Source organism: Diadema setosum, chromosome 19 (genome assembly GCF_964275005.1).
Source record: "Diadema setosum chromosome 19, eeDiaSeto1, whole genome shotgun sequence".
NCBI lineage: Eukaryota > Metazoa > Echinodermata > Echinoidea > Diadematoida > Diadematidae > Diadema > Diadema setosum.
In genome coordinates, this window is record NC_092703.1 from 13,894,585 (window position 1) to 13,906,401 (window position 11,817).

The 11,817-nt window shown below is 42.1% G+C and overlaps 2 protein-coding genes across 2 annotated transcripts in view; one reads left to right on the top strand and one right to left on the bottom strand.

Annotated features, from left to right (window-relative positions):
- LOC140242688 (uncharacterized) overlaps positions 1-10,678 on the top strand; it is an 86,685-nt gene extending 76,007 nt beyond the window's left edge. The window contains exons 19-20 of the mRNA XM_072322449.1: positions 8,456-8,720; positions 9,496-10,678. Of these exons, the coding sequence (XP_072178550.1) occupies positions 8,456-8,720; positions 9,496-10,241 (1,011 nt within the window). The 3' untranslated portion in view covers positions 10,242-10,678. The remainder of the gene's footprint in view (positions 1-8,455; positions 8,721-9,495) is intronic.
- LOC140242836 (uncharacterized) lies at positions 876-5,324 on the bottom strand. The gene is made up of 4 exons (XM_072322589.1): positions 5,133-5,324; positions 3,298-3,926; positions 2,499-2,679; positions 876-1,324 (listed from the first exon to the last, which is right to left on the bottom strand). The coding sequence occupies exons 1-4, from the start codon at positions 5,322-5,324 to the stop codon at positions 1,010-1,012; spliced, it is 1,317 nt and encodes a 438-aa protein (XP_072178690.1). The 3' UTR covers positions 876-1,009.
- Positions 10,679-11,817: the final 1,139 nt, after the last annotated feature.

Here is an 11,817-nt window from a genome sequence, read left to right on the forward strand (position 1 = left end):
ACAGTTGAACCTCTCTTATCCGGCCTCCCTTTATCCGGATCTCTCTATTATACGGACGCAATGTCGCTGTGATTTTTTTTTTTTTTTTTTAAATAATTACGGGAGGAAAGGGGGATTCCCAACTCCTTGAGAACTCCTACAAAAACACACATGAATTACATATTACTTCCATCATTAACATACACCTCTATTTTTGGGTCTGTTACTGAGTGTAACAATGAAAAGGTTGCAGTATACACATTACTACATGTGGTACTACAATGGGCTACATCAGTACATATGTATGTATATGTACATGTATAAAGCATTGAGTCTCCCATATCCGGCCAAATCCCTTATCCGGATGAGCCCCGGTCCCGACTTGTCCGGATACGAGAGGTTCAACTGTATCTGCATTTGTGGCCTAAATTCATGTGTGTTGGTATTATACTGGGTTTAAAAATGACTTTAATCAAAAGATTAGAGTTATTCTCTCAATAGCTGCTCTTTCTGTCTCAGAATTGCATGTATTTGTGCGTAATTTTGATACCTTTGACAGTGCAATAGTGTGCTTGTTTTGCTTCAAGACTTTAATTAAGATTTATGAAGCTCACAAAATTTTACTTTCGCTGATCCTGATCGGGTGCCTTTATTGCACAAAAGAATTTGTGGGCCCAGGGCACGCTTTATTCATATCTTACATCCAATCAATTTTTTGCATTGTTTGATGGCACATGCAGTTGACTATGGAAAAGGAATACATACACCCCGAACTGATAGACTGCTTTTGCACATATGAATTACCAACCTTTCCATTCTTTGTCAGCTGGCAAAAAGAATCTTGTGTGGGGGTATTGAAGGTTCTTGGGAAACTCTGGAAGGAACAGGCTAAATGGAGCTGCACCGTGATGAAGGTACTAGGATGCAAGCTTCACCTTCACTGCATTTTCCAGCACTTGTCCAGCACAGAGTTGTGTCTTATTTTTGTCACGTTGCATACTTTGCCATCATTTGGCCATCCATATATCACTTAAGTGTTGTCGACGATCGGAGGAGATGCAGTTGTTTCCGTTGGTGGTATGGTAGTAGCTCCCTGTCCAGTGGGCCCCTGGGGTGCGTGAGAGGTCGTGGTCTCCACGCCCACCTGAGAGCTTGGGTACACAACTGCAGCGCAGCTCTGCACCGTGATCTCGGTCATGGTGATAGTGGTGTTTGGGAGAAGCGACATGACAATGGCGGGGACCGTGCGAGAACGGGTGGTGCAGGACACGTCCGCGATGACGCTAGAGTTCGCCTCCAGACACTCCTCCTCCAGAAACCATTGGTAGAGTCCCACCTGAGGAAACTTTAAGCACAAGAAAGATTGATATTGACAGGAGACATCAACCTTACTGTCATCTTTCATTGTGGAGATGTACTCTCAGACATACATGTATTGGGAGAACCATGCGATGTGGTGGAGTCATTACAGCCACCATAGCAACATTTCTACTTTATCTTTTGTACAGGCTCTCTTTTGATAGTCTGCTTATGTCAAACATATTGAGTATGAAAGCAACTTCTCATAGCCCAGTTATGACCTTCACACTGTAATACTTGCATTAATTTTATAAAGATATATGTATCTCGCATATTTGGCAGTTAAAAATACCAAACTGTCCATGCTACAATTGTATGCATTGTGGAGCAATTGTCAAGGCAATTAGTTCCCAAGCAACAAATAGACTCATCAATCTTCTCTTCCTGCTAGTCCCAAGCATTGAAATGATCTGTTGATGTTGACTTGAAGAAAGGGGCAGAGGAAAAAGAAAAGAGACTCATGTTGAATATATCTGGATTTTCCTAGCTTTATGGAGTATGAGACAGTGCATGGCACATTTAAAGTCCCTTTTAGGTCTCATAGGCTAGTAATGGCCTTCTGTGTATGACAAGGTGAATGACACCAGCCTTTCATTCACAGCCTAATAGATGGCTTGCAAAATCGTGACCGTGCATCACAAAACCAAGTGAGGATTCAAAAAAGGTGAAACGGGTCAACCAACTCAATCTTGAGTTTTTCATATTTTCTGAAAGAGCTATCCTTCTTCTATACAGTATTCCTAAGTTTGGGATCATAACATGAATGGAAAAGTTGTTGTTGCTCTGGTGGTTTACATTGTGTCTTTCGTCCCATTCACACAGCTAGCACGGTTTTGTAAAGATTAAGCACTTGAATAGACCCTGTACTTCAGAGCCTCTTTTCTCAGTTCACACCTTTTCAGAGTGTGTACTTTCTTTCCAGTATTTGGATAGGTTAGGAGAGTTCCTTTGTATTGAGTTATACATTATTTTAAAGCTTAGAGTCTGCTCTTTCAAAATCTGCCCTTAACGAAAAATCCATGTCTGGCAACTTTTTGTTGGTTTTGTGATGCAGGGTCACAAATGGTACCAGCAGAACCACTTGCAGTATTTGAAGTAGTCCTTGTTCGATGAGGACACAGTTTGAAATGGGTGTATTGTATGTATGAGCTTCAAGGTACCTGCGGTAACTGGACAAGTTCCCCTGCTGTTGTCAGAGCCAGAGTCAAGGTGGAGTAAAATTGATTAGTTTGGCAGACCTCAACGAAACTTTCGCCCCGCTTCCTGCGACTGTGAGCCCTTCGCCTCCTACGTCCTCTCTGGAATTTCCTTTGAGAGTTTTCCTTGGTTGTTGACCGCTTTCTGTAAATGATGTTGAGACAAGTGCTCTTCAAAACAAATCTTGCTGTTCACATTTCATTTCATATTTCAAGTGTGTGGATCATGGGGATTTAAGTGTGACCTTCACTGAAATTCAAACATGGTCACTGTTTTGTAACACTCCAAGGAAAGACTACTGGAATAGGCAGAGAAATTGTGCGATAATGTGACGAGATAGTCAGATTGCATGATATATTGGTGTTGAGAGGACTACAATATTTGCTTGATGTAGTTTACAGCAATATCTCCTATGTGAAACATGTCCTTTTGCTGCGATGCACTTTCTCCATTCATTGTGTTAGTTTTTATGTGATTTCATGGGCATTAGTTGCATTTCTCTTCAAGTCAGATGTCCGAAGATGAAGCACTCTTACAAATTTTATTCATTTATCGATCCATGTATTTATTTATTCATTTATTCATGCATCCATTCATTTGTCCTTTATTGCGTGGTAACTTTACAATGCTTTTAAAGTGTTTTCTTATACATGTAGTTCTGTGTTTGAATCATGGGTACACATTGGCCCCTTCGATTGTCCCAGGCAAGATGAGTCAGAAATCTGTCAAATGCAATAAAGGAGTGAACTCAACTGCACTTACTTCATGACTCTGCTCTGCAATAAATCTGTCATGATTCTTCGTTTATCCTGTCTGGTCATAGCCCTCTGGCCAGTAGCCTTCCCGCTGTTGGACCTTGGGTTGCGGGCACGTCTCGATCTTCTCCTGGAACCACTGCTGTAACTTCCGGCACTGCGTAAATGATCACTAACGCTGGTGCTGTCATCTTTGGTGCTGGCAGGATCACTGTTCGAGCCAGAATGGCTACTGCTAAGGCCGTTGTCGTCGACTTCAGCCCCATTCCCACCAGCCTCATCAACGTCCCAGTTGTACGAGGTGCCCCAACCGTTGTCGCTGTCCCTGTCATCATCACTGCTCCAAGCTTCGTCGTCATCATCGTACGCACTTTGATACCCATTCCCACCACCATAGGACTCACTTGTCTCCTGCACAAACTCCTCCAGTATGACCCTGTCATGGGGGGATAGATTGGCCCACTCCTGAGGCGAGTCGCTGAAGTCGTAGTAGAGGTCCTCCCCCGTTGAGAAGAAGGCCCCGTACCGACTGAGGATGGCTTCCCTCTGGTCCTTGGTGAATTCTATCAGGCAGGACTCCTCCAGATCGTCCATCTTGTGCAGGAGTTCCGGATTGTTCTCCAGCAACTGCACCAACTGTGCAAGAAATGAGAAAGATGAATTTAACAAACTGATTTGAATGAATTTTGCCGTACCCGGTGCTATTAGGGATCAGAGCCATCAGGCGGAAACTTGTTAGTCTAGTGGATACGATGCTTGTTCAGCAATCAAGAGGTCGTGGGTTTGAATCCCTCTCAAGCATGTATGCTCATGATTTTTTTCATCTCACCTGCGGAGCAGAAGCAAAACATAGGTGTCACTTTTCCGTCAGTGTCATCAGCAATGTGGTGTACTCTGTCTAACTTTCCACAGCTTTGAGCTTTGACCAGCAAACTCACACCACAGGCACATAACCTAAAAATGCTGGTCAAGTTCAAATATGGATGCACTCTGATTAAGTTCAAGGATCAAAAGGTCGATGAACTTGCCCTGATAAGTACTGTACTCACAGTATTGTGTACTCTCTATATTAAACTCTCTAACATATTTAAGCTGTGACCACCAAACTCACACAATGTGGTCCATAACCTAAAGACACTGATCGAGTTTCAGTATGGGTGAAGTTTGACAAGGTCAAAAGTCAAGTGGTCAGTGAATTTTACCTGATGAGCACTGTACACATATTATTGTGGTGTACTCTCAATGACTTTCCACAGCTGTGATCACCAAATTCATGCCACAGGTACATGTACATCACTTAAAGATGACTGTCAAGTTGGACAAGGTCAAAGGTCAGAAGGTCAATGAACTTACACTGTAAAACACTACACAAATGTAATCACAAATTTGCAATAAGTGAGTGAAACATCGCTTTGTGTTTGCCTGGTTTATCTTGGCTATTACTCAAACACTGAATGATCAGTGTTTACATTGATGAAAGGCAATAAGGCAATCAGTTATTTTTGTGATTGTTCGTGCATGGCATTCTCATAAGGATGTTGTTAAGTCTACACAAAGTACTGGTAGCTTGATGATTAAAGGGAAAGTACAGTATATATACATGTACATAAATATTTGCAAAATTTCTGTGAGGCACTTGGGTGTATGTATGTACACATTTATGTGTTTGTGGCATAGTGGAAAGTGTCATATGTGTTACAAAAAACGACAAAGCATTATTTCCAAGGTCTGGAGGTCTATGAATATGAAGAAGCTGTTAATTTGTGTGCCAACTATAATAGAGCCTTGATCACAGTACATGCCTATTTGAAAAGATGCACTGTTTCATGCATAATGCCATACCTCGCTGTTTGCCAGAATTCGAGCAATTTGGTCATCGTTTAGCATCAGCCGAGGCTGGCTGCTGTTCTGGGAGCAGAATATCTCACAGAACTTGTCCTGGAAGCGATTGGCCATTTCCCTGCCCTTCACATGCCTGCTACCCCAACTTAGCACGAGGCAAAAGAGAACAGCCAGGAAAACCTTGAGCTCCATATCGGCCTCTCCCTCCCTTAGACCCGGCCTTGTGAGTGCCTCCTGTCTGGCTCAGACGAGTCTCTGAGAAGTTACTGTAAATGCCAAATATTGTGCAAGGTTTTTATTTTCGCGAATTTCACCAGTCAAGTGCTATTCCTGAATTTAAAGACATGCGAAAGTATCGACTCTGATCCCGACATGATTATGATGTGCACGCATACATTTCTCCATTCTGTACTGTACTCCACGATCACAAATTTAACCACTTGCAAAATCGTGGGAAAGTCCCGATTCGCAAAAAATTCAGACTCGCTAAATACATTCTGTATACAGTAGTCTCGTTGCTAAGGCTTGTCTGTACATTCTGCAGACCTCTTGTAGATGCCTTGTGTCATCCACCATCCAGATTTCTGCCCTGACTCTTCCCATCCACAGATTTGTTTGTAATTAGTCAGACGTGTCGGTTTTCGACCTTGTCCTTTATCGCCGCTCAACCGCTAGCTCAGATCGGGGATGTCCAACTCGGATATTTCCGCTATTGATTCTCTTATATTCCTCATTGATATCTCCACAGTGACAGTGCCATGATCAATCATACAAATTTTGTTGATTTCAAGCACAATTTTTGAGTTGAAAGGTCAACCTCCTGATTCTTCCTCTTCACGCCATCAATTATCATCTAGCATTCAATCAAATATTCTGAGCTGTAGATCCTTGACATATATTGCACTCACATTCAATACTTTCCATATATATATCCATTGCCAATGCAAACTTGAAGGAATAACTCTCACATGGCTACGTGCAGTATATCAGTAGATTGTGCATGTCTATGAGTACACTCTCCTTTCAGCGTTCAGGTGTATCTTGACTGATTTTACACTCGATAGATCGTGTGCTGGCTGTGAGAGATGCCACACTAATCACGTCACATTAGCACCCTTTGTGGAAACATCTGTTGGAGTTTCTGCCCATCTCAAGGACTCCTAACGGATGAGGTTTTTATTCCTCTCACCACAAAATCAATACAGAGAGAACATCAGGCTTGGATCATCCTCTTGTATTAGTAAACACCATGCCACGAATTATAGGGCTGAATATACTGTCGTGCACTTGCATGCTTGTATTGCCCAATCAGTGACAATTTTACTCTCTTGATTCATATAAATATTGTTTGTTCTTTAATAGCTGAAGTCTGTGTGAACTAGCTTCTCCTGAATTGTGTTGAATTGTGATAACCATATTGTTTCATGAATTTCTCTCTCTTTCTCTGTCAAAGAGAAAAAAAAAATGTTAGCGGAAAAATAAGTAAAGAAAATGGGCAAAGAAAATGAGCAAAGAAAAAGGGATTCAAACAAATGAAAAAAAAAAGAAAGATATACATCTTTCTGTCAAAATCTCTTTCAAGAATTTATTCCTGATCAAAATCGTTTTCAGGTTCCCTAGTATAAAGTACAGTTAAACTCGCCTAAGTCGACATCGCATATGTCGAATAATCGCGCAAGTCGATGATTTTAAAAAGTCCCGATTTTTCCCCATTGACTTACGTGTAATAATTCACTCACAAGTCGAATTTTGTAAGTCGAATACTCGCCTAAGTCGATGACATTCCAAGAACACTTTCATGGAAAAACCATTAAATTCACTGTGCCTAAGTCGAATAAGATTTTATTGTGCAATAAATCACTGTCAAAATAACGAGACGCCACTTTTTGTTTACATAAGAACTAGCCCGACCAGACAGGTGACCAAAAAAAAGTGATCTAAAGTATCAAAATTCAAAGCGATCGCATGCAATTGTTGAACTCTCTTTGTGTTTGGAGGTCCGCTGGTACAGCCCTGTCGCGCTAGCGCTACGTACGTACAGTGACTGGGCTGTGTATAGTAGGTGCGTACAGCGACTGGGCTGTGTATATAGTCTGTGTATGCTTGCAGTCTCTGCGCTGTGCAGTGGATGGATGAAGCTGCTGAGTTTTCAGAGCGGAAAGTAGGGGGAAAGTTACGGGCACGAGTAAATCAGAAGTACACCTCTACACGCATTTCAAGCCACGGTATGGTAAACTGGAATCAATCACTGCTCAAATATCGTTCATATTCACTTCCCCAAGGTTTAACAAAGGTGTAAAGTAATCGGACCTGTGCCAATGCTAATGCACTGTCCATGCAAAGTTAGCCGGGGCCCTGCCGGGCGACCTGTGCTGCGGCACACCTCTCCAGCTCTCGGCTCCAGAGTAGACAACATACATGTACACGTATTGTACATTTATACATAATGTACGTGTGGTGTGATTGTTGTTAAGTCGATTTTTTTCAACTTACGCACAAGTCGAAACTCGCCTAAGTCGATGTGTTTTGCTCAGTCCCGAGAAGATCGACTTATGCGAGTTTAACTGTATATAGTTTACATTTCATTTGAGGTGTCATACAAATTTTGTTATTGCTCGACTAAAACATAATTTTGCATGTCTGTATGTTGATATAAATCTGAGGTTGAGATTCAATTTTCATAACTTATTGTTGCAATGAAAAGACTGCATGTATGCTTGATTTTTTTTTTTTCTCTTTGATCACTGCACCCAAGTTGTCATGTTCAAGTGATAAAACTGAGCAATCAGAAATCAGGAGCTATGCCCTCATGGGTAATGCCAAATTTGTGAAATATCACGGTTTTACAATGCAGACAATGTACACACTGAATGTACTGAGTGGCAACTTAATGTGCCTAAAAAAATTTCCCAGATCATTATGTATGTGACAGTTGAAATATGTTTACTTTGGCCACTCTGAAACATAGTCAGCTTTGAGAAGAGGCCTTCAATTAATTCTTGGCTTTATAAGAGTTTAGAGATTTTAAGTGTGTTACAAGTCTGTTTTTGTCTCATCTTCAAGATTTCTTTGTCAAAGCCTCACACCGAGGATTTCAAGAAATGTTAAATTTCAGTGTACTGGCTGCAAAATTCTTTTCATTTTCTCTCCCTCATACTCCTCCGTTCCTGCTTTTATTGATTTTCTGTAAATTGTCTCTTTTTGTTGTTGAATATTGATTTCCTGTAAGCTGTAGATATCTCAGTATCTTTGCGTATCCGTGGCATGTGACATTAATATTCTCCTTTACTTCCCCCCCTCCCTTATTGTGTGGCAACCTGCAGAGTAAAGGCAAGCCGGAATCCCCATCCACAGACACCCACCAGCCCCACTTCACCCGCTGCCGGTCCAAGAGTGGGGGGAACACCCTGTCCAGCCCCGGTGGTGGTGGTGGAGGCGGCGGCGCAGGGGCGCAGAATGCCTGCAAGGGGCGCATCAAGGGGAAGAAGGGGAGCAAGGTGCCCCAGATGAAGCGCAGCGGGTCGGAGCCCAACCTCTACCTCCAGAAGCAGCTGGAAGCCGAGGAGGAGCTGGAGATGCAGTCTTCTGGTGAGTAAAGATGCCTGTTGCCTGGCAGCAAGAAGCATATCGTGGCTGGGGAGACAAGACCTCGTATCTACAAAATGTCAAATGTTCAGGAGAGCCAAAAAACATGGCAGCCAAAGCACAATAACAAATGGAATAGCCTTTCCTTTGACATGCCATGGTGGCTTCATTTTTGGAGTTAGACAGTTGTGATTTGGACAGGATATCACTGAACCCATTATTTGACTATTAATCCAAAAAAGTCATTTTCACCAAAATTGCAGATACAAGGTCTTGTCACCCCAGTGACGGTGTACTGTGTAGCACAACAGCAGGGGAAAAAAAAGAATAATAATAATAAGACTACATGAAGAATGATTAATTTTGATTTAGAATTGCAGTAGTTCTTGAATTAAGTTCTTTTTCAGCTAAAAAAAAGACTTAGCTTGTAACTGTGGGGAGCAAGATGAATAATATTTATTATTGTGTTATTATTGATGTGTTACAGTGCGCATGAAGCAAACTTTATATTTCCATGATATAAAATCTGATTTTTTTTTTCTTTTTTTGTCTGTTGCATTTGGCAATTGTGATTGTACATGGGGGCAGTAGATCACAGGATTGCTGTCTGGGAGCTCTCAGAGCTCAGCAACCCAAAGAGTGAAATGATGACAATTTTTGTGGATTGTAGAACAGATGGTAAAAACATAATGTGGAAAAGCAATTATGTAACATGTTAGGTGAGAAAATTGTTGTGCTGGACTAACTTCTTCCCTCTTTTCTTCAGACTGTGGGTCAGTTGACTCTTCCATGAAGCAGCGACGAGGTTCGGCAGGATCCCAGGTGAGCAGCAACAAACACTCCCGCCTCATGTCCCCCGGATCGGGCAAGTTGCCCTCCCCAGGATCCAAGCTGCCCATCAAGCACAGCACCTCCACCCAGAACCTCAGCACCATCAACGGTTCCCGCACCTCCAGCTCTGCAGCAGCTGCCAAGCGCGCCGCCAGTCCTGGTCCCACCAGCAAGCGCTCCTCCAGTCCCAGGCGTGGCACCAGCCCAGGCCCCACCAAGAGAGGAACAAGCCCCGGCCCCGCCAAGCACGGCTCCAATGGCGGCCACGGCAGGAGGGGCACTAGCCCAGGACCGGCAGCTTCCAAGCGCGCCATCAGTCCCGGCAGGGTGCACCGCAGCAAGCAGGCCACGTCGCCGACCAGTGGGGCCAAGAGCCCCACCTCAATGGTCAGCAACGCCAACAACAGCAACAGTGACGAGTGCAAGGGCAAGCTGAGCAAGATGGCCAAGATGTACCGCAACCTGCACAACAAGGAACTCAAGAGCCACGAGGACAACGCCAACAACAACAACAGCAACACAGACTCTGAGGACAGCGTTTCTGACAGCTGCACCGTTGATTCCGGCATTGACACCAGCGACGGGGAATTCGACGCCGTAGCCAGCCAGAGGGTGTTGTGGAGTACCTCTGCAAGCCAGGATTTGGGCAGCAGGCGTCTTGAGAGAATCCCCATGAATGGGTACTCTGCCTGAACTCCCTGAAGCTATACAAGGTGATAGTGATGGAGACTACTTTTGAACCTTGCTAGACTAAGGATGAAGTAGACCTGTAAACTTCATGGTGATCCTGGCCGGTTGGCAGTGCTCTAGAGAGACGCAGCCTTTAAGTGATTCTATCCATAACACTGTTCAAGACTTGTTCAAGGTACATTTAATAGGCAAGAGTATATGAAGATATATTGTGCTTTGAAAATATCAAATCTTCTTAACTTGGGTAAGAAGCATTGTGCTGTTGTTGTTGTTGCTGTTGAGGACATTTGACGTGCAGGCAAATGTTCAATATTGCTAATATTGAAGATGGGGATTCCGCCTTGTGTGACCATGCATTATAAAGGATATCTTTTTTTTTTGTTCATGGAAAATACCACACAGATTAATCAGCATTACCTGTGATGTAGCATCGCATTCTTTCAAACACTGTGTCATCCAAAAGTTTCTTTATTTCTTTAACATATTAAGTTTAAGAATGTATCTGTTGCCAAGACAACAGCTTATATGAAAAATTGTACACTGCTAATTGGTTGGTGCCTAGCTGCTGCTAGGGTACAGGCAGCTACTGAGGCTCTGATGGCCGAAAACGTATTACATTTTTAAGTAACCTCTGTCATCATTTCCTCACACTTTCATGACATTTTCTTTTCCCTTCAAGATCCTTTGCATTCCATCCTGTTTGCATTTTGTTGTATAAGGTATTTTGTTTTTACCATTGGGAGCAGTGATTTAGAAATGTTCGAGTTATTACATTTGATGCATATGTTTAGGTCAATTGTATCACAAAACATCCTGCCGTATAAAAAAAAAAAAAATCTCAGTAAAGCCTAAAATAAAAGGAGATATCACTATTTTTCTCATTAAACCATAACTGTAGACTTTTTATTCTAGAACCAAGTTTATTATAACTATTGTTCACATTTTGTAGATTTAACAACACCTAAACATTGATTATACTGATGAACATGTTTACATTTGTTGTTTCTATCCCTAACTTGCATTTTAGAACTATTTTGGAGCACTAAAGCTGGGTTTGTGATTCATCTGCAAATGGTAAATAATGCCTGTGACAGAAAGCAAATTAACTTTCATCATGTGCATCTTGTGGTGTTACAGAGTTTAATCAGATGCAGGCTGTCGGGAAATACTACTGCTAGGGCACGATTGATCATCATGTAATGTCCTACTCACCAACTACTGAACGGGAAGGGCTTTTCAGGAATAAACCGACAATATAATAACACCGACTTATCTTATCTTACACACTTTTGATCTCAAAATACTCCAAAACAGGTCTTTGCCCTGGCAAATCACATCAGTTGAACGAGTGTTTTTGATGTGTTGGAAGGTAATTCCAAATGGTGGAAAATGAATTTTGAACCCTTCTGAGGACTTGTATGTGTTGCCTTAAACTAAGAAAAAAGAAAATACAGTGTATGTATAGTGATGTCACATTAAAAAAGTCTGCAATGTCACTTTTTTTTTTTTTTTTTTTTTTTTTTTTTTTACTTTTCTCAGAGATGAACATGAATAATTGATAGGGAGTCACATAAAGAAG

Excerpts from the sequence above, each read along its gene's own strand:
- LOC140242836 (XM_072322589.1), bottom strand. The coding sequence starts at position 5,324 with ATGGAGCTCAAGGTTTTCCTGGCTGTTCTCTTTTGCCTCGTGCTAAGT. Across the intron at positions 3,927-5,132 it reads GAATTCTGGCAAACAGCGAG|TTGGTGCAGTTGCTGGAGAA; the intron begins GTATGGCATTAT and ends TTTCTTGCACAG. Across the intron at positions 2,680-3,297 it reads TTGCAGAGCAGAGTCATGAA|AAAGCGGTCAACAACCAAGG; the intron begins GTAAGTGCAGTT and ends CATCATTTACAG.